The sequence below is a fragment of the Pararge aegeria genome, chromosome 27 (assembly GCF_905163445.1).
Source record: "Pararge aegeria chromosome 27, ilParAegt1.1, whole genome shotgun sequence".
Classification (NCBI taxonomy): domain Eukaryota; kingdom Metazoa; phylum Arthropoda; class Insecta; order Lepidoptera; family Nymphalidae; genus Pararge; species Pararge aegeria.
This window is the reverse complement of record NC_053206.1, coordinates 5,961,869-5,985,335: the sequence shown is the minus strand read 5'-3', so window position 1 is coordinate 5,985,335 and position 23,467 is coordinate 5,961,869. Positions and strand designations below refer to the sequence as shown.

At 35.7% G+C, this 23,467-nt stretch overlaps 1 protein-coding gene across 1 annotated transcript; it reads right to left on the bottom strand.

Moving 5' to 3' along the window:
* Positions 1-14,711: 14,711 nt before the first annotated feature.
* LOC120635564 (NAD-dependent protein deacetylase HST1-like) lies at positions 14,712-23,255 on the bottom strand. The gene is made up of 7 exons (XM_039906577.1): positions 23,163-23,255; positions 19,949-19,979; positions 19,203-19,317; positions 18,096-18,346; positions 16,322-16,375; positions 15,233-15,280; positions 14,712-14,746 (listed from the first exon to the last, which is right to left on the bottom strand). The coding sequence occupies exons 1-7, from the start codon at positions 23,253-23,255 to the stop codon at positions 14,712-14,714; spliced, it is 627 nt and encodes a 208-aa protein (XP_039762511.1).
* Positions 23,256-23,467: the final 212 nt, after the last annotated feature.

Genomic DNA, 23,467 nt, shown 5'->3' with positions numbered 1-23,467 from the left:
TCTCTCTGACAAAAATCGCAACGAGGAAATCGGAACCAAGGTCACCGATATAGTTCAAAGGATAAACAAATTGAAGGGGCAGTGGGCGGGTCATGTCTGTTTTAGGACCGATGGCCGTTGGAGCAGACGCGTTCTGGAGTGGAGACCGCGATTTTGAAAACGCAGTGTGGGACGACCTTTAGCCCGCTGGACTGATGATCTTAAAAAGGTGGCTGGATGTGAAAGACGAAGGACCGTATGTGGTGGCGCCATCTTGGAAAGGTGTGGACGCTTGTGGGCTTTTGATAAGGAATTAAAAGAAATAGATATACTCGTAGTAGCCTCGCAATGTATGTATAATAACATAATCTTTATAAAACAAAACATACGTAGTTATAAACAAAAAGTCGATATAAACAATCGACTTACTAGAAACGGACATAAATTAAGGATATCTGCATATCGTCTGAGAAAAGTACAGAAATCTTTTGTGGGGATGCTTTTATTACATGATACCGAAGGCAATATTAGATCTACCTTTACCTAAGTTTAAACAATATATTAAAACACATTCCTTAACGACAAGGCTGCTTGGAAGCAGGCCACTCCGCTCTCATCTCTCACAAAACAGCAAAATTCTAAAGATTGTTAAAGTATAAAATGATGTTGGAAAAGAGCAATCTGAGTTTTTTGTCATCCCTTCTCAGTGAAATCTGCCTTTCGAACCAGTTGTAGTTTCATTACAAACAGACTGACTTGACGTTTCAAAAACTGGGCCTACTTTAAATAAATAAATTATAATTTTAATTTGATTTTAAAAGTGAATAAATTTATGTATACCTCAATTAAGCTACTCAAAGTTATGTGCGTTTTAAACAATTAAAATATTACTAGCTTCAGCGGTGAGGGGAAACATCGTGGGGACACCTTCATGCATTAGAGTTATCCATAATGTTCTTAAAAGGTGTTCGGCGTCCACCAGCCCGCGCTGGTCTGTGGCCTTAACCCCTTCTCATTGTGGAAGGAGACTAGTTCCTTGTAGTGGCCCGGTAATGGGTCGATATGATGACGATGATGTTAAATTTTAAAATATTGATCTTGAAAACGAGAAACCGCTGAGTTTCTTGGTGTTTCTATCCGGTTAAACCTGCCTTCCGAACCGGTGGTAGAATCACTACCTCCGGTTAATATTCAGTATAAATGCATTCCTTATTCGCTCACCATTCGTTCGTTAAATAAATAAATATACTACGACAATACATACATCGCCATCTAGCCCTAATTTAAGCGTAGCTTGTGTTATGGGTACTAAGATGACTGATTATAAATAATATACATAACACCCAGACACTGAAAAACATACATGCTTATCACACAAACATTTTCCAGTAGTGGGAATCGAACCCACAGCCTTGGACTCAGAAAGCAGGGTCGCTGCAAACTGCGCCAATCGGCCGTCAAATTCATTGAATACGTTTTTAAAGAGAGATAGGTAATGTTGTAATTTTATTTGTTCAGGACAGGCAAAGATCATTGACCATACAGCCTATAAAATACTTGAGCATTATTCATTAAAGGAATTCCTGTATTTGTTTTTTTTTAACTATACCTTATTTTAATATTTATTTCTTTTCTTAGCATTTTAATCTTATATTATGTCACACGAAAGATTGATAATTGTTGTTTTATTTTAATTGTTCTTGTGGATACCAATTTTATACAAATAATTACCTATTTAAAAGAACGAATTCGGGCATTGTTCGCAAAATATACTAACCTGCATTCCCTTCTAGATCCTTGAAGAAACGTATAAAGAACGAGAAACCTCTTTTACCGCGCAGGCATCGCAAGAACTCGAATACTTCTTTGTTATCTGAAAAACATAATTGTTTAACAAACATGGCGTAGTGATATAAAAAAACATAATTGATTAACTTCACAGTAGTTCCTTACGAAATGCTTTAAATGGGGTGCTTCCATTTAATATTAATAAACATACAACCACAATACACACAACGTCATCTAGCCCCAAAGTAAGCGTAGCTTGTGTTATGGGTACTAAGATGACTGATGAATATTTTAATGAATAAACTACTGCAATTGTGATTGCGACTTGATATTAATTACGATTGCAATTGTGATTGCGACTTCGATATCGATATAGGTATCGTTGTTTTAATAAATATAACTATTCCGATTGCAATTTCGATTGCGACTTAACATTGGTTCCACTGCAATTGTGATTGCGACAATGATATCGATCTAGGTAACGTTATTTTAATAACGATAACGATTCCGATTGCGTTTGCGACTTAACATTGGTTCCGACTGCAATTGTGATTGCGACTTGATATTGAATCCGATTGCAATAGTGATTGCGACTAGATATCGATTCCGATTGCAATTGTGATTGCGACTTGATATTCATTTCGATCGCAATTGTGTTTGCGACTTGATATTGATTCCGATTGTAATTGTGATTGCGACTATGATATCAATTCAAGGTATCGATTTTAATATCGATTACGATTACGATTCCGATTGTAATTGCGATTGCGACTTGATATTTATTCCGATTGTAATTGTGATTGCGAGTACGATATCGATTCTAGGTATCGATTTTAATATCAATTACGATTACGATTCCGATTGCAATTGTGATTACGACTTGATATTGATTGCAATTGTGATAACGACTACAATATTGATTTTAGGTATCGATTTTAATATCGATTACGATTCCGATTGCAATTGTAATTGCGACTTGATATTGATTCAGATTGCAACTGTGATTGCGACTTGATATTTTTTCAGATTGCAATTGCGACTTGATATTTATTCCGATTGCAATTGCAATTGCGACTTGATATATATTCCGAATTCAATTGTGATTGCGACTAGATATCGATTCCGATTGCAATTGTGATTGCAACTTGATATTAATTTCAATTGCAATTGTGATTGCGACAACGATATGGATTCTAAGTATCGATTTAAATATCGATTACGATTGCAATTGCGTTTGCGACTTAACATTGGTTCCGACTGCAATTGTGATTGCGACTTGATATTGATTCCGATTGCAATAGTGATTGCGACTAGATATCGATTCCGATTGCAATTGTGATTGCGACTTTATATTCATTTCGACTGCAATTGTGATTGCGACAACGATATGGATTCTAAGTATTGATTTAAATATCGATTACGATTGCCATTGCGTTTGCGACTTAACATTGGTTCCGACTGCAATTGTGTTGCGACTTGATATTGATTCCGATTGCAATAGTGATTGCGACTAGATATCGATTCCGATTGCAATTGTGATTGCGACTTGATATTCATTTCGATCGCAATTGCGATTGCGACTTGATATTGATTCATATTGCAATTGTCATTGCGACTTGATATTGATTACGATTGCAATTGTGATTGCGACTACGATATCAATTCTAGGTATCGATTTAAATATCGATTACGATTAAGATTCCGATTGCAATTGCGATTGCGACTTGATATTGATTCAGATTGCAATTGTGATTGCGACTATGATATCAAGTCTACGTATCGATTTTAATATCAATAACGATTACGATTCCGATTGCAATTGTGATTGCAACTTGATATTGATTCAGATTGCAATTGTGATTACGACTACGATATCGATTTTAATATCGATTAAGATTCCAATTGCAATTTTGATTGCGACTTGATATTTATTCTGATTGTAATTGTGATTGCGACTAGTAATCGATTAAAATATCAATAACGTTTACGATTCCGATTGCAACTGTGATTGCGACTACAATATCGATTTCAATTGCAATTGTGATTGCGACTTGATATTAATTTCGATCGCAATTCTGATTGCGACTCAGCATTGATTCCGATTGCAATTGTGAATACGACTACGATATCGATTTTAATATCGATTACGATCCCAATTGCAATTTTGATTGCGACTTGATATTTATTCTGATTGTAATTGTGATTGCGTCTAGGGATCGATTTAAATATCGATTACGATTACGATTCCGATTGCAACTGTGATTGCGACTACGATATCGATTCTGGATATCGATATTAATATCGATTACGATTACTATTCCGATTGCAATTGCGATTGCGACTTGATATTGAAAAAGATTGCAATTGTGATTGCGACTACGATAACAATTCCAATTGCAATTGTGATTGCGACTTGATATTGATTCTAATTGCAATTGTTATTGCGACTACGAAATCGATTTTAATATCGATTACGATTCCAATTGCAATAGTGATTGCGACTTGATATTGATTCCGACTGCAATTGCGATTGCGACTACGATAAGGATTCTAGGTATCGATTTTAATATCGATTACGATTCGGATTGCTATTGTGATATTAATTTCGATCGCAATTGCGATTGCGACTTGATATTGATTCCGATTGCAATTGTGATTGCGACTACGTTATCGATTCCAATTGCAATTGTGATTGCGACTACGATATCAAGTCTACGTATCGATTTTAATATCAATAACGATTACGATTCCGATTGCAATTGTGATTGCGACTTGATATTGATTCAGATTGCAATTGTGATTACGACTACGATATCGATTTCAATATCGATTAAGATTCCAATTGCAATTTTGATTGCGACTTGATATTTATTCTGATTGTAATTGTGATTGCGACTAGTAATCGATTAAAATATCAATAACGTTTACGATTCCGATTGCAACTGTGATTGCGACTACAATATCGATTTCAATTGCAATTGTGATTGCGACTTGATATTAATTTCGATCGCAATTCTGATTGCGACTCAGCATTGATTCCGATTGCAATTGTGAATACGACTACGATATCGATTTTAATATCGATTACGATCCCAATTGCAATTTTGATTGCGACTTGATATTTATTCTGATTGTAATTGTGATTGCGTCTAGGGATCGATTTAAATATCGATTACGATTACGATTCCGATTGCAACTGTGATTGCGACTACGATATCGATTCTGGATATCGATATTAATATCGATTACGATTACTATTCCGATTGCAATTGCGATTGCGACTTGATATTGAAAAAGATTGCAATTGTGATTGCGACTACGATAACGATTCCAATTGCAATTGTGATTGCGACTTGATATTGATTCTAATTGCAATTGTTATTGCGACTACGAAATCGATTTTAATATCGATTACGATTCCAATTGCAATAGTGATTGCGACTTGATATTGATTCCGACTGCAATTGCGATTGCGACTACGATAAGGATTCTAGGTATCGATTACGATTCGGATTGCTATTGTGATTGCGACTTGATATTAATTTTGATCGCAATTGCGATTGCGACTTGATATTGATTCCGATTGCAATTGTGATTGCGACTACGTTATCGATTCCAATTGCAATAGTGATTGCGACTTGATATTAATTTCGATCGCAATTGTGATTTCGACTAGGATATCGATTTAGATATCGATTACGATTCCAATTGCAATTGTGATTGCGACTTGATATTAATTTCAATTGCAATTGTGATTGCGACTACGATATGGATTCTAAGTATCGATTTAAATATCGATTACGATTGCCATTGCGTTTGCGACTTAACATTGGTTCCGACTGCAATTGTGTTGCGACTTGATATTGATTCCGATTGCAATAGTGATTGCGACTAGATATCGATTCCGATTGCAATTGTGATTGCGACTTGATATTCATTTCGATCGCAATTGCGATTGCGACTTGATATTGATTCCGATTGCAATTGTGATTGCGACTACGTTATCGATTCCAATTGCAATTGTGATTGCGACTTGGTATTAATTTCGATCGCAATTGTGATTGCGACTAGGATATCGATTTAGATAACGATAACGATTCCAATTGCAATTGTGATTGCGACTTGATATTGATTCAGATTGATTGCAATCTGATATAGATTTCGATTGCAATTGCGATTGCGACTTGATATTGATTCAGATGGCAATTGTGATTGCGACTACGATATCAAGTCTACGTATCGATTTTAATATAAATAACGATTACGATTCCGATTGCAATTGTGATTGCGACTTGATATTAATTTCGATCGCAATTGTGATTTCGACTAGGATATCGATTACGATTCCAATTGCAATTGTGATTGCGACTTGATATTAATTTCAATTGCAATTGTGATTGCGACTACGATATGGATTCTAAGTATCGATTTAAATATCGATTACGATTGCCATTGCGTTTGCGACTTAACATTGGTTGCGACTGCAATTGTGTTGCGACTTGATATTGCTTCCGATTGCAATAGTGATTGCGACTAGATATCGATTCCGATTGCAATTGTGATTGCGACTTGATATTCATTTCGATCGCAATTGCGATTGCGACTTGATATTGATTCCGATTGCAATTGTGATTGCGACTACGTTATCGATTCCAATTGCAATTGTGATTGCGACTTGATATTAATTTCAATTGCAATTGTGATTGCGACTACGATATGGATTCTAAGTATCGATTTAAATATCGATTACGATTGCCATTGCGTTTGCGACTTAACATTGGTTCCGACTGCAATTGTGTTGCGACTTGATATTGATTCCGATTGCAATAGTGATTGCGACTAGATATCGATTCCGATTGCAATTGTGATTGCGACTTGATATTCATTTCGATCGCAATTGCGATTGCGACTTGATATTGATTCCGATTGCAATTGTGATTGCGACTACGTTATCGATTCCAATTGCAATTGTGATTGCGACTTGATATTAATTTCAATCGCCAAAGTGATTGCGACTAGATAAAGATTCCAATTGCAATTTTTATTGCGACTTGATATTTATTCTGATTGTAATTGTGATTGCGACTAGTAATCGATTTAAATATCAATAACGATTACGATTCCGATTGCAACTGTGATTGCGACTACAATATCGATTCAGGATATTGATATTAATATCGATTACGATTACTATTCCGATTGCAATTGCGATTGCGACTTGATATTGATTCAGATTGCAATTGTGATTGCGACTACGATATCAAGTCTAGGTATCGATTTTAATATCAATAACGATTACGATTCCGATTGCAATTGTGATTGCGACTTGATATTGATTCAGATTGCAATTGTGATTACGACTACGATATCGATTTTAATATCGATTAAGATTCCAATTGCAATTTTGATTGCGACTTGATATTTATTCTGATTGTAATTGTGATTGCGACTAGTAATCGATTTAAATATCAATAACGATTACGATTCCGATTGCAACTGTGATTGCGACTTGATATTGATAAAGATTGCAATTGTGATTGCGACTACGATAACGATTTCAATTACAATTGTGATTGCGACTTGATATTAATTTCGATCGCAATTCTGATTGCGACTTGGCATTGATTCCGATTGCAATTGTGATTGCGACTACGATATCGATTCCAATTGCAATTGTGATTGCGACTTGATATTAATTTCAATCGCAATTGCGATTGCGACTTGATATTGATTCAGATTGCAATTGTGATTGCTACTACGATATCAAGTCTAGGTATCGATTTTAAAATCAGTAACGATTACGATTCCGATTGCAATTGTGATTGCGACTTGATATTGATTCAGATTGCAATTGTGATTACGACTACGATATCGATTTCAATATCGATTAAGATTCCAATTGCAATTTTGATTGCGACTTGATATTTATTCTGATTGTAATTGTGATTGCGACTAGTAATCGATTTAAATATCAATAACGATTACGATTCCGATTGCAACTGTGATTGCGACTACAATATCGATTCAGGATATTGATATTAATATCGATTACGATTACTATTCCGATTGCAATTGCGATTGCGACTTGATATTGATTCAGATTGCAATTGTGATTGCGACTACGATATCAAGTCTAGGTATCGATTTTAATATCAATAACGATTACGATTCCGATTGCAATTGTGATTGCGACTTGATATTGATTCAGATTGCAATTGTGATTACGACTACGATATCGATTTTAATATCGATTAAGATTCCAATTGCAATTTTGATTGCGACTTGATATTTATTCTGATTGTAATTGTGATTGCGACTAGTAATCGATTTAAATATCAATAACGATTACGATTCCGATTGCAACTGTGATTGCGACTTGATATTGATAAAGATTGCAATTGTGATTGCGACTACGATAACGATTTCAATTACAATTGTGATTGCGACTTGATATTAATTTCGATCGCAATTCTGATTGCGACTTGGCATTGATTCCGATTGCAATTGTGATTGCGACTACGATATCGATTCCAATTGCAATTGTGATTGCGACTTGATATTAATTTCAATCGCAATTGCGATTGCGACTTGATATTGATTCAGATTGCAATTGTGATTGCTACTACGATATCAAGTCTAGGTATCGATTTTAATATCAGTAACGATTACGATTCCGATTGCAATTGTGATTGCGACTTGATATTGATTCAGATTGCAATTGTGATAACGACTGCGATATCGATTTTAATATCGATTACGATTTCAATTGCAATTTTGATTGCGACTTGATATTTATTCTGATTGTTATTGTGATTGCGACTAGGGATCGATTTAAATATCGATTTAAATTAATATTCCGATTGCAATTGCGATTGCGATTTGATATTGATTCTGACTGCAACTGTGATTGCGACTACAATATCGATTCAGGATATTGATATTAATATCGATTACGATTACTATTCCGATTGCAATTGCGATTGCGACTTGATATTGATTCAGATTGCAATTGTGATTGCGACTACGATATCAAGTCTAGGTATCGATTTTAATATCAATAACGATTACGATTCCGATTGCAATTGTGATTGCGACTTGATATTGATTCAGATTGCAATTGTGATTACGACTACGATATCGATTTTAATATCGATTAAGATTCCAATTGCAATTTTGATTGCGACTTGATATTTATTCTGATTGTAATTGTGATTGCGACTAGTAATCGATTTAAATATCAATAACGATTACGATTCCGATTGCAACTGTGATTGCGACTACAATATCGATTCAGGATATTGATATTAATATCGATTACGATTACTATTCCGATTGCAATTGCGATTGCGACTTGATATTGATAAAGATTGCAATTGTGATTGCGACTACGATAACGATTTCAATTACAATTGTGATTGCGACTTGATATTAATTTCGATCGCAATTCTGATTGCGACTTGGCATTGATTCCGATTGCAATTGTGATTGCGACTACGATATCGATTCCAATTGCAATTGTGATTGCGACTTCATATTAATTTCGGTCGCAATTGTGATTGCGACTTGATATAGATTCCGATTGCAATTGTGATTGCGACAACTATATCGATTTAAATATAGATTACAATTCCAATTGCAATTGTGATTGCGACTTGATATTAATTTCAATCGCAATTGTGATTGCGACTTGATATAGATTCCGATTGCAATTGTGATTGCGACAACTATATCGATTTAAATATAGATTACAATTCCAATTGCAATTGTGATTGCGACTTGATATTAATTTCAATCGCAATTGTGATTGCGACTTGATATTGATTCCGATTGCAATTGTGATTACTTTCGGAATTCGAACACCAAAATATTGTTATTTAACGCTCTTTCAAGGAGTCTCCTTGAGTATGGTTCAGTTGCTTGGAATCCTCATTATAATGTTCACTCTATGAGAATTGAACGAATCCAAAAGCGCTTCCTGCATTATGTAAGTTTTGGTGATAAGTTATGTAATATTAATTCTAGCTACTTTTCCAGACTGCGGCACTATAAGTTATTAACTCTATCTGATCGTAGAAAACTATTGGACCTTTGTTTTTTATATAGACTTTTTAATAATGCCCTAGATGCGTCTGATGTACTTTACAAAGTTTCTGTCAGAATCCCAAGGCCGTTTAGTCGTGTAAAAAATTATATGCCTTTTAAAGCTGCCGTCTCCAAAACAAATCTGGGGGTCTCAGCGCCTATTAATAGGTTGTTAACTTTGTATAACAGCATTAATAAAGTGCTTGACATAGACATAATAGGGGATAGTCTTCCTATATTTAAAAAAAAACTAAAGGACCACTTCCTATCGCAATACGGTGGTACTGTTTAAACTTAGTTATTATTATTATTATTTTTTTTCCTTTACTCTTTTTTGTGTTAGTTTAGCTAGCTTATGTCTCTCTTAATCGTTTTTTCTCCTTCTAACTAACAATATAGTTTTTATTTGCAAGTTGTGACAGTCTTTAAGTGGGTCTACAATATTACATTTATATGTTATTTCATTTTTTGTTTAGTTTTTAAGAGTTGTTGTTGTAACCTGTTGATTGTCCCTTAAATAAATAAATAAATAAATAAATAAATACGACTACGATATCGATTCTAGATATCGATATTAATATCGATTACGATTACTATTCCGATTGCAATTGCGATTGCGACTTGATATTGAAAAAGATTGCAATTGTGATTGCGACTTGATATTAATTTCGATCACAATTGTGATTGCGACTTGATATTGATTCCGTATGCAATTGAGATTGCGACTACGATATCGATTCCAATTGCAATTGTGATTGCGACTTGATATTAATTACGATCGCAATTGCGATTGCGACTTGATATTGATTCCTATTGCAATTGTGATTGCGACGATATTAATTTCGATCGCAATTCTGATTGCGACTTGATATTGATTCCGATTGCAATTGTGATTGCGACTACGATATCGATTCCAATTGCAATTGTGATTGCGACTTGATATTTATTCTGATTGTAATTGTGATTTCGACTAGGTATCTTTTAATTTCTTTTGATATTGATTCCGATTGCAATTGCGATTGCGACTTGATATTGATTCCGACTGTGATTGTGATTTCGACTACGATATCGATTCTGGGTATCGATTTTAATATCGATTACGATTACTATTCCGATTGCAATTGCGATTGCGACTTGATATTGATTCCGATTGCAATTTCGATTGCGACTTGACGTTTGATTCCGACTGTGATTGTGATTTCGACTACGATATCGATTCTGGGTATCGATTTTAATATGGATCACGATTACGATTCCGATTGCAATTGACTTGATATTGATTGCAATTGTGATTGCAAATTAATATTGATTCCGATTGCAATTGCGATTGCGACTTGATATTGATTCTGATTGCAATTGTGATTGCGACTACTATATCGATTTGAATTTCGATTACGATTACTATTCCGATTGCAATTGCGATTGCGACTTGATATTGATAACGATTGCAATTGCGATTGCGACTTGATATTTATTCCGATTGAAATTGTGATTGCGACTACGATATCGATTTTAATATAGATTACATTTACTATTCCGATTGCAATTGCGATTGCGACTTGATATTGATTCCTATTGCAATTGTGATTGCGACGATATTAATTTCGATCGCAATTCTGATTGCGACTTGATATTGATTCCGATTGCAATTGTGATTGCGACTACGATATCGATTCCAATTGCAATTGTGATTGCGACTTGATATTAATTTCGATCGCAATTGTGATTGCGACTTGATATAGATTCCGATTGCAATTGTGATTGCGACTACGATATCGATTTTAATATCGATTACGATTCCAATTGCAATTGTGATTGCGACTTGACATTAATTTCAATCGCAATTGTGATTGTGACTTGATATTGATTTCGATTGCAATTGTGATTACGACTGTGATATCGATTTTAATATCGATTACGATTCCAATTGCAATTTTGATTGCGACATGATATTTATTCTGATTGTAATTGTGATTGCGACTAGGGATCGATTTAAATATCGATTACGATTACGATTCCGATTACAACTGTGATTGCGACTACGATACCGATTCTGGATATCGATATTTATATCGATAACGATTACTATTCCGATTGCAATTGCGATTACGACTTGATATTGATAAAGATTGCAATTGTGATTGCGACTTGATATTTATTCCGATTGTAATTGTGATTGCGACTATGTATCGATTTAAATATCGATTACGATTACTATTCCGATTGCAATTGCGATTGCGACTTGATATTGATTCAGATTGCAATTGTGATTGAGACTTGATATTTATTCAGATTGCAATTGCAATTGCGACTTGATATTGATTCAGATTGCAATTGTCATTGCGACTTGATATTGATTACGATTGCAATTGCGATTGCGATTTGATATTTATTCCGATTGTAATTGTGATTGGGACCTGATATTGATTCCGATTGCAATTGTGATTGCGACTACGATATCGATTCTAGGTATCGATTTTAATATCGATTACGATTACGATTGCGATTGCAATTGTGATTACTACTTGATATTGATTGCAATTGTGATAACGACTATGATATCGATTCTAGGTATCGATTTTAAAATCGATTACGATTACGATTCCGATTGCAATTGTGATTGCGACTTGATATTGATTCAGATTGCAATCGCAATTGCGACTTGATATTTATTCCGATTGGAATTGCAATTGCGACTTGATATTTATTCCGATTGCAAGATATCGATTGCGATTGCAATTGTGATTGCGACTTGATATTGATTCCGACTGCAATTGTGATTGCGATTTAATATTGATTCCGATTGCAATTTTGATTGCGATTTGATATTGATTCAGATTGCAATTGTGATTGCGACTACGATATAGCTTCTAGCAGTGGTGTGCACTTCATACATGCGCAATTGTGATTACGACCTGATATTGTCACGTGTTATATGATTCGTTATATGCCCTCTAGTGAAAAAAAAAACTTACTTTGTAAACCAGTCACTGTCTTGCAATACGCCAGAGCCTTAGTTTCATCTGAGAAAAAAAACAAATCACAAATTACAAATCTTTTTATTTATAGAATCGCCCTGCATACGGTAAGTGTATTTTGAATTATTGTTTTTTCTTCCATTTTTATATTTAGGTTAGCTTCTTAGGTAAAGTTGTATGGGAGGGATCGATTTAGAGATAAGAACGCCTTTTCACGCCATAATATCCAAGTTTCGTCTGGTATATTTTATCTTGTCTTATTTAGAAGCCGGCAAGAAACTCTTTTGAAAACATCAACTATGAATTTACATTTTATTTTTGAAATTTTTCTATTCTGTGAGAGATGAAATCGGAAATCCTAAGGTTGCCTGGCAGAGATCGCTACTTAGCGATAAGGCCGCCTTTTGTATCCTGCTTCATTCTTCATGTGTTTGTTCTTTTTTTGTCTTGTTTCTTTGTTTGAGTGGTGTACAAATAAAGAGTATAAATAAATAAAAAATGAAAGCGGAGCCGGATGCTCCCAAGCAACCTTTTCATTAAGAAATTCATCAATTGTATAGTAACCTCGCTATAAAAATGTGTTTTTACATATTTTTTAAAGTTATGTATTGGTAGGCGCAAAATTACCTTCGGAATCATACGAAATAAGCGTATAAGCGTATAGTCAATCCCAAATGACTTCTGTTCCTTTCGTAGACGATATGCAGAACGTAAACATAACCTACTTATTGGACATCACCTGTAAAGTACCTAATAGTTCCAATGACCTTCAACAAATAAGGTCGGTATATCCATTTTTAAATAATATAGAGTATATCATGGTCATTATACGTTATAGGTATTTTCTTCTTAATAATAAGAAAATAACACGTAAAACTTAATTAGCGTGACCGTATACAATCTAAATGGCGTCACTAAAATTTAAACAATTAGAAAAATTGTTTAACATTCGTTCTGTTTGCACAAGTGTTTATGATTAACTACGTAGGTAGGTACATGATATGCTTTCTTACAATACCCACGCGAGGATAATACTAAACAGTAGGTATATATATTAGAACTGGAAGTTTTATACCATTACAAGTTAGCAAGTTTGACGGTATTTAAATGGGCGTAAAAGATGCCGCATTCTTACATTGACATCGTAATGGAGGCGTTTGGCGATATTTCTTTGCACTAAAGAAGTACCTATTCACGTTTATAAAAAAGTTGAGTTAAATTCTATTGAACAAACGTGACATTGGCGAAGTTCAACGTGCCGATTTGGCACACCTAAAAGCTAAAAAACCAAAAAAAGAGGAAGAAAAACAGTATCAAGTCAAGCAGTATCTTAAAAAAAAACAAAATTAATTTATCTCAAGAAAGCCTTTTGGAACGTCAAGTCTGTGTGTCTTTGTGACTCTACCACCGGTTCGGAAGGCAGATTCTACCGAGAAGAAGCCTCGATATATTAAATGTGTTTTTATACATTCTTTAAATTTATGTAATGGTAAATCTAATATTACTTTCGGTATCATGTTATAAGCCCCACAAAGGTTTTCTGTACTTTCCTAAGACAATATGCTGATATCACTAATTTGTGAGAGTTTCTAGTAAGTTGTTTATATCCAATTTTATTTTATATAGATGAATGTTTTGTTTTACAGAGATAACATTTTTATGTATTTATTGCGAAGCTGTAAGTATACCTATTTATTTAAATCTTTAGTTACCTAACCTATAGTTTTAAAGAATACTTTATTACGACAATACATTAATACATTACAAGCACGGAACAGCAAGACGCCGTGAGCGGTGGCATCCATATTTGGTAAACATTCCATCAACACGCACGAATCGTTTATATCCACGTTTCTGTTACGTACCGCTACGATGTGGAACGCCCTACAACTGTGTTTCCTGCCACGTATCTTGAGTACCTTCGAGGCAAGAGTGAATAGGCTTTTTCTAGACAAGCTTGCTCCAATCTAGACTTAATTATTGCTTTCTAAAGGGCCTGATTGTAGTCAAGTCCTGGCCTATTGTGAGTAAATAATTCTAAAATATAAAGCTAACGAGTTTGTTTGTTTGCTTGAACGCGTTGCTCTTTGGAACTACTGAGTCCGTTTTGAATAATTATTCCAATGTAGGACAGCCCATTTTTCGAGAATGGCTATGCACCAATGAAGAATGTTCCAAAATCGGGGATATATCCCTTTTGAGAGCTTCCGCTGCGTACGCTGCGTAAACGGTTATAGTTTCGATAAAATCATGTACGACAAAGTTTTTCCCCATTTAGAAGTTTTAAGGTCGAATTATACGCGGACAAAGTCGCGAGGGACCGCTTATAGTTTCTAATAAATATGTAATATTACTTACTATAAATTAATAATTTTTACGTTATGTTTGAAAATAAATAAACATACCTTTTTGTTGAGTGAGCTCGTACAGAACCTCCCTTATTTCACTTTCATCTAAAAATAATAAATTAATTAGTTTTGTACAATTAAAATGATTTAGGTACTTATTGCCCAAGTAATAATTAAAACATTTGTTTTATAAATATAACCTAAAATAAACTATGTCAAACTAAATAAAATCTAAAACGTCTTCGAAACCACCGCAGCGAGGCACAGTTCTTGAGATGCTGGCAGCGTTGCCCCTTTGGATGGCCGAACTCATTCGTTGGCCAAGGTAACTACCCGCTCTAAGATCACCGATAGACTCGATAGCCCTTTTCGATTTTTTTTTGAAAAGAGTGCGTGCCTCCGGACCCCACGGTCCCGAAGTCTCTACTCCAAAAGGCACAAAAATGAAGCTGCTATCCAGGTTTTCATATTTACGCCTCTTGGCCTGCTCGGCACTGGAAGCAGCCGCACCCACCATTGACGAGGTGGCCTGGATGCAGCTAGGGTATCGACACAAATTATTTTGAACTCCTGAAGTAAAATAATACTGGTCCGTCAAACCTCAAAGAATAGTGAGGTGGGTTCCGTTACCCTATTAGAAAGTCCCATGCCCAGAAGTGGGCCTCTTGTAAATTTTGACGATAGACTTATAATAAATACTAGCTTTTGCCCGTGACTTCGGCTGCGTGGACTTCAGAATTGGGTCTAAAGTTTTAATCTTACCACGCATAATAAAGTATATGTCTTTTTCATAACATAGGTGACATAACTACCAAATTTCAAAGCTGTTTTCCCGCGGCTTAGCTCGTAAACAATTTTCAATTTTCCCCCGGGAACTACTTAAGGAATCGGAATGAAAGATAGCGTATGTTCTATTCCATGTCAAAGGCCACATGCATGCCAAATTTCATGCAAATCCGTTTAGCCGTTTTTGCGTGATTGAGTAACAAACATCCAAAAATCCACACTTCCACATTTATCATATTAGTAAGATAATATAATATAGATACTCATTAAAAAAAAATTACACTATTATTTTCCTAATACCACAACTATTTTGTTATGGCCAATTTTTTTTAATTTTTTTTTTTTTATGACGCAACTTACCAGTCATATTGAGAACTTCTCGCATAGTTTTTGATATAGATTGGAATCCTTCGGCTGTAAAAAAAAACAACATTATCAATACAGCATGGTGGGTTTAGGCTATTAAGTTCTCTCTGCTAATAAATCATACACTTATGCAGTTTAATTAAGAGTTCTAACATTGGATGGCATCAACAAATTGGATGAAAGCGCGCGTTATTTTGCGGACTTCCATGATGTTTTTTTCAAAAAAATTTACCGACTTTGTTAAATAACTTTGAAGCAAGAAAAAAATATTAAAAAATATTTCTATAACATTTTTAAGTCGGTGCACCATAACATGGTGCTTTTTAAAAGAGGACGCACAAGTTCCCTCCAACTTTTATCAGTTACGTGCGTTTTTAAGCAATTAAAATATCACTCGCTTCAACGGTGAAGGAAAACATCGTGAGGAAACCTGCATGGAGGATAGTTCTACATAATGTTCTCAAAGGTGTGTGCAGTCGAATCCGCACTGGGCCAGCGTGTTGGACGACGGCCGTAACCCCTTCTCATTGTGAGAAAAGACCAAAGAACTGTATTGGGCCGATAACGGGTTGATATGACGACGATGATATATCAAATAACACCTGCGGGGGATCGAATCCGAGACCTGCAACTGATACCATAGCGCCAACTGCTGCGTTACCGCTGTTATAATGTCTCACAGTCTACTATTCTTAAGTATTTGTATGTATTTAAATACTTTATTGTACACCACAAGAGGTTATAATGATGAAATAAAAATATTTAACTTAAATCTACGCATATTTTTTTTTTTTTTTTTTATATAATTTTTATTAGTGTTTTTACCTACACTTGAAGGAATTATCAATTTTATAAATTTAAAATGCATATAAAAAAATTTCGGAACCGACAGGATTTGAACCTGCGGCTCTCGGGCAATCGCGGCCTGAGCGCTTTCACCAATTAAGCTACGGCTCTCCTGCCGTCGATGCCGAAATTAGTATATGCCTTTCACATCAGTCTTATAGCGACTGTAATCCTGTTGGTTCCGATTTTTTTTTATATGCATTTTAAATTTATAAAATATACGCATGTTAAAAAAAGCGGTTTATCGCTAAAGTGCGATCTCTTCCAGACAACCTTTAGGCTACGGAGATATTGAAGTATGGACAGACAGGTAGGTTTCTGAGGTAGCATTGAACTGGAAGAGATCACTTTCAGTGATAAGGACGCCTTTTGCACATAATTATGTTTAAGTGTTCTTGTGTGTGTTTCCTATACTATGCAATCATCAACATCATTACCTCAACCGATTGAAGTCAACTGCTGGACATGGGAAGAAAAAAAAAAAGTAGAAAAATTAGTAAAGTCATGAAAAATTACTTAAAATAAGTTGTTGGAATGGTATATCTTTAAATAAAGTAAACTATGTAATTAAACAAAGACAGAAAATGGAGGGGATAAAAAAAATTTAATAATAAAAGAAAAAAAAAAAATTAAAAAAAGGAAGGAACACAATGAAAAAAAAAAAAAAAAAACTGCTGCTGCTGCCTGCGACTCGTTTGATGTCGTCTGTCCACCTCGTTGGGGGCCGACCAACACTGCGTTTACCTGTGCGGGGTCGCCATTCCAACACCTTGGAACCCCAACGTACATCGGTTCTCCGAGCTATGTGCCCCGCCCATTTCCACTTCAGCTTAGCAACTCGCTGAGCTATGTCGGTAACTCTGGTTCTTCTACGTATGTTTGTACTATGCAATAAAGTTGTTTAAATAAATAAGATACTCACATTTATTCACAGGTGATTCTTCTTCATTAATCTGCTCTTCTTCTTCTTCGTCTTCAGCATTTCCGTCATAATTACTGTCTAAGTCCTCTTCGTTTTGGTTGTCCTCAACAGAAGTCCATTCATCGTTCTCTTCTTCATAAAAATTATTCTGGTATTCACCCCGTTCATTGGTCGAGAACTCCGATTCACTCTTTATAAATGAAGCATTCGTTTCGGCATTTTCTATGTCACTACTGCTGTCTTCTTTTGCGCTGTGAGGACATGTTAATATCTCCTTTTTAAGGTCATAATTGACAGACAAAGCATATGGCCCACCTGATGAAAACCATCGCTTAAAACAAACCAGCAGTTGGTAAGGCGTGCAAGCCACTGCTTGCTGCACAGGGCACAGGGTTCTTGACCAGGGTATGCAAAAAGTAGGTGCATGGCATAAAAAGGAAAAATTCCCCTCGAATACGAGTTAAATAAAATGATTTGGGTATGCAGTGCTTTTGTGCATGTATGAAGTGCACGCCACTGCGTGCAAGGTCCTGCAAAGTGCCGTCCTATACCCACCAACCTGTAGGTGTTATAAAATACGTGAGATGTTTGAAGGGGGGAGGGGGTCGATTCAAATATCGCCAGGGGGGGGGGGGGGGGAGGTACACCTCACGTAATTTATGGACGCCCCCTTAAGCCTCATGTGCCTGTAACTACACCGGAAACCGGAACGGAATTCCATTCGGCATTCAGAACGGAACACAGAAATGCTGTTTAGCGACAGAATGAGCTTAGCGTTAGTACTTCTCCGGAACAGCTGTCACAAAAAGTTCTACTACTTTTTCATGTTACTTTAGTAGGTTATTCCTTGACTGCAATCTCACCTGCAGAGCTAGCACGGACCAGAGATAAAAATTTTATCCCTAAATACAGTTATTATAAAATACAGTCTTGCCGATCGATTATAGGGGGCCCTCTTAAAAATTATCACGAAACAGCCGCTTTGCCCCCATTCTACGGAAAATTGGACTTTGCGTAATCAATGGAACGCAAGTAATCAATGGACCTCAAGTAATCAATGGACCTTAAGTAATCAATGGACGTCGCGTTGTTGCGTGTAAACTTTACCTGTAGCTGCGACTGACGCTATTGGATTGTTCGGATTGCTGGCTTGAACTGGAATGCTGAGATACTTGCTTTTGCTCGAGTCCGTATGATTTCGTTAACTTCGCCGCATGTTTGTCTGTCGAAATAAGGTTTATCACACAAATGTAATATAAGATGCGGTTAAAGCCCAGTGGATAGGACTTGGGCTGAAAATGGGTTGATATAAATAATAAATAAATATACTACGACACACACGCATCGTCATCTAGCCCCAAAGTAAGCGTAGCTTGTGTTTGACGGCCGACTGGCGCAGTGGGCAGCGACCCTGCTTTCTGAGTCCAAGGTCGTGGGTTCGATTCCCACAACTGGAAAATGTTTGTGTGATGAGCATTAAGTGTTTTTCAGTGTCTGGGTGTTTATATGTATTTTCTAAGTATTTATGTATATATAATTCATAAAAATATTCATCAGTCATCTTAGTACCCATAACACAAGCTACGCTTACTTTGGGGCTAGGTGGCGATGTGTGTATTGTCGTAGTATATTTATTTATTTATTTATTTATTTAAGATGACTGATGAATATTTTTATGATTAATATACATAAATACTTATAATATAGAGATAAACACCCAGACACTGAAAAACATTCATGTTCATCACACAAAAATGTTCCAGTTGTGGGAATCGAACCCGCGGCCATGGACTCAGAAAGCAGGGTCGCTATAGATGAGGTTTAATCATTCTTAATAATGATTAAATACTCACGAGGTTCGGGAGCTGCAGCCGCCGTTGTGACCTAAAAACATTGAAGGATCATTAATATTAAATGTACCAAATTGTACAGAAATAGGTTCAGTAAATTTTACGTAATGCTCGCACAAACCAACAAACAGTCAGACAAACGGATAAAAATTCCAAAAATTGCATTTTTACGTTCTTATTTCGAAAGTTCTCCCAGTTATCTTTTCATAAAAATCTTTAATCTACAGATAAGGCGAGGCTACGATTTATATGTGCCTATACATATTGTTTATTATATATATTGTTAGTACTGCAGGGCCACTATAATAACTACTCGTAGATATAATTACATAGTTTATGGATGACAAACAATTATTATATTTATATTTTTTTTAATTTAACTATGAGACAAGTAGAAGTAGTAAATGAATCACGATAACGGTGATAGCCCAGTAGGACGACTTCACTTTTAGGGGGGCCGAGTTCGAACCCACCTCTAACTGTAACGCACGCACCTCTAACTTTTCCAAGTTATGTGCGTTTTAAAGCAATTATAATATTGACATAGATCAAAATTCAAATATCATTTATTACAAGTAATATAAGCACTTTGGAAACGCCAGCGCCAAGTCTGTCGGTTGGTAGTGACTCTACCACCCGGTTCGGAAGGGCGATTCTAGAGAAGAAGCCGGCGAGAAACTCTTTCAACCTCAGCATTTTACCATCACTATTCAATCTTGTCCACCAATCCGCATATTAACGTCGTGAGGAAACCTGCACACTTGAGAGTTCTACATAGGTTTTCAAAGGTGTGTTGAGTCCACCAATACGCCCTGGGCTAGCGTGGTGGACTACGGCCTTAACCCCTTCTTATTGAGAGACAAGAGTTAGAGACAAGTAATATGCTACCAAGCAATCTTGTTATGAGAAGATGCATCAATTTTAGAACTAGTAGAGTTGAGTTTGACAATATTCTTAAAAAACGAGTTAGCGACGTTACTCAGCAAATAATACTGCAAATGCAGTCGTATTTATATCAAAATACCCACCAACTCAATGTCATGAACATAAATATCTGGCAAATGTGAATTTATAGTTATCAAAAGTTTAATCATATCCCTACTAATATTATAAATGTCAATGTAAGTTTGTTTGTTCCGCTTTCACGCGAAAACTACTTAACCGATCCTCATGAAACTTTGTACACATATTATTGGAAGTGTTAGAAGTAATATAGGATACTTTTTATCCCGACATTAAGCTCGGTTCCTTTGGGAGTGGGGATGAAAGTGTTTGACGATTTTACACCATAACTCCGACAAATTATAACGGATTTAAATAATTATTTTTGTACTATAGAGTTTGTCATATGTGTTTGTGAACTTTGTGTAGATCTGATGAATGTGGTTGGAGACAGAGGACAGAACTCCTCAGCGGACAGCAGCAAACCCCTCATTTAAGGCTTGGAGATACTGAATACTTTAAATTTTTTTAGAACTACAACGAAATTGAATGCCACATCAAAAAACAAAATAGAACGCAGACAAAGTCGCGGGCGACAGCTAGTACTTTATAAATTTACTGTAACACGATGTTTTCCTTCAACGTTGAAGCAAGTGATATTTTAATTGCATAAAACGCACATACGCGTAGCTTAGAGAAGTTAGTAGTGCGATTCCAAACCCAGCATCCCGGGACGAGTTCTGCCCCAAAAAATAATAATAAATAAATAAATAAATACACTACGACGATACACATATCGCCACCTAGCCCCAAAGACTAAGATGACTGATGAATATTTTTATGAATAATATACATAAATAAATAGCAATATTCATATATACACCCAGACACTGAAAAACATTCATGCTCATCACACAAACATTTTCCAGTTGTGGGAATCGAACCCACGGCCTTGGACTCAGAAAGCAGGGTCGCTGCAAACTGCACCAATCGGCCGTCAAAAAGCTCCACAACACCTTCATAATTCAAAATTACTTACGTGCAGGATTCCCACTATTAAAAATAATATTCGCAAATTCATTTATAACTTTGAATTATTCGTGCGTGGCCAGACTCTTGTCCTATAGCCCACTGAATAAAACTCGTAAGTGGTTACAAAGTAAAACACCTATTGATATATCTCTTATTTGTTTTTAATAACACCTGTACAAATGTATGGCTTGTAGATTAACAATATAGTATCGATAGAGGTATCTTTAAATTATGCGTGAATCTGTAAGCTTAGAGTCACTTGAACATTAATCATTTAGCCTAAAGAGATGGCTATTTATGTAGCTGTTTAATTGTTTTCCGTATTCATATATGTGGTAGGTTTTTATATGTTTGCCGTGAACACATATATGTGTACTTTTTGGGTGAACAAGAAGCGTCAAACTCGCGACATCGTAACCGCAGGCTTCCCAAGTTTAGTAGCCCAGCCTGCGGTGGCTAACCGTGTATATATACTTTTTCGATGAACGAAAATCATAGAACTCGCGTCATCGTAACCGCTTTCCTTAGCTATATGCAGTGTCGTGCAATAAGGGTATGCACAGCCTCACAGGGTATGCAGATGATATAAAATGAAGAAAATCTCCAGTACAAGTTATAAAAAACGTAAGGATAGGATTTGTAAGAGGTTTAAAAAGCCTGCCGCCCTCAAGTATTTATAACTCGTACTGGAGATTTTATTTATTTAATATCATCTGCATACCCTCTATGCACGCCACTGGCTATATGTATGTATCTAGTTACTTCAACTGTTTTCCGTGTTCATATATAGGGTAGTTTATATATATATAGGTATGCTGTGTACACATATATGTGTACTTTTGGGGTGAACAAAAAGCGTGAAACTCGCGTCATCGTAACCGCACGCTTCCCATGAGCTATATGTATTCAGACCGTGTATATATATACTTTTTCGATAAACGAAAATAATAGAACTCACGTCATCGTAACCGCTGTCCTTAGTTATATGTTTAATGTATACTTTTTGGGGTACATATGTATACTTTTTGGGGTGAACAAATAAAGTTAAACACTTGTCATCGTCCTCGCACTCTTCCCATGAGTTATATAATAAATATTTAATGTATAATAAATATTATTACTAACCATAATAAATTAATTACAGCATACTACAAGAGAACAGAGAAAAAAAAAATAAAAGTAAATACAATAATTTAGGAGTATGTGGCTTCGCTGCTGTCAAATGGTCACCTACTCAACTCACCACCATGGCAGTAAGTACCTGCCAAGGAATATTGCAACGCTGATTTTCAGCAGGGACCCAAGGTACAGGGTTTTCACGGACAGACAGCGACATGGTCTGACGTGGTGTTTGTATACTCTATGGGTAAGTTATTGATAAATAACAAATATAATACAAACACTACGTCCTTATAACTTAAAATTTAATTATCTGTAGCATACATATAATTACTGTACACATATATGTGTAATTTTTTTGTGAACTAAATGCGTGAAACTCGTGTCACAGTCACCGCACGCTTCCCGAAGTATATGTAGGTAAACTGT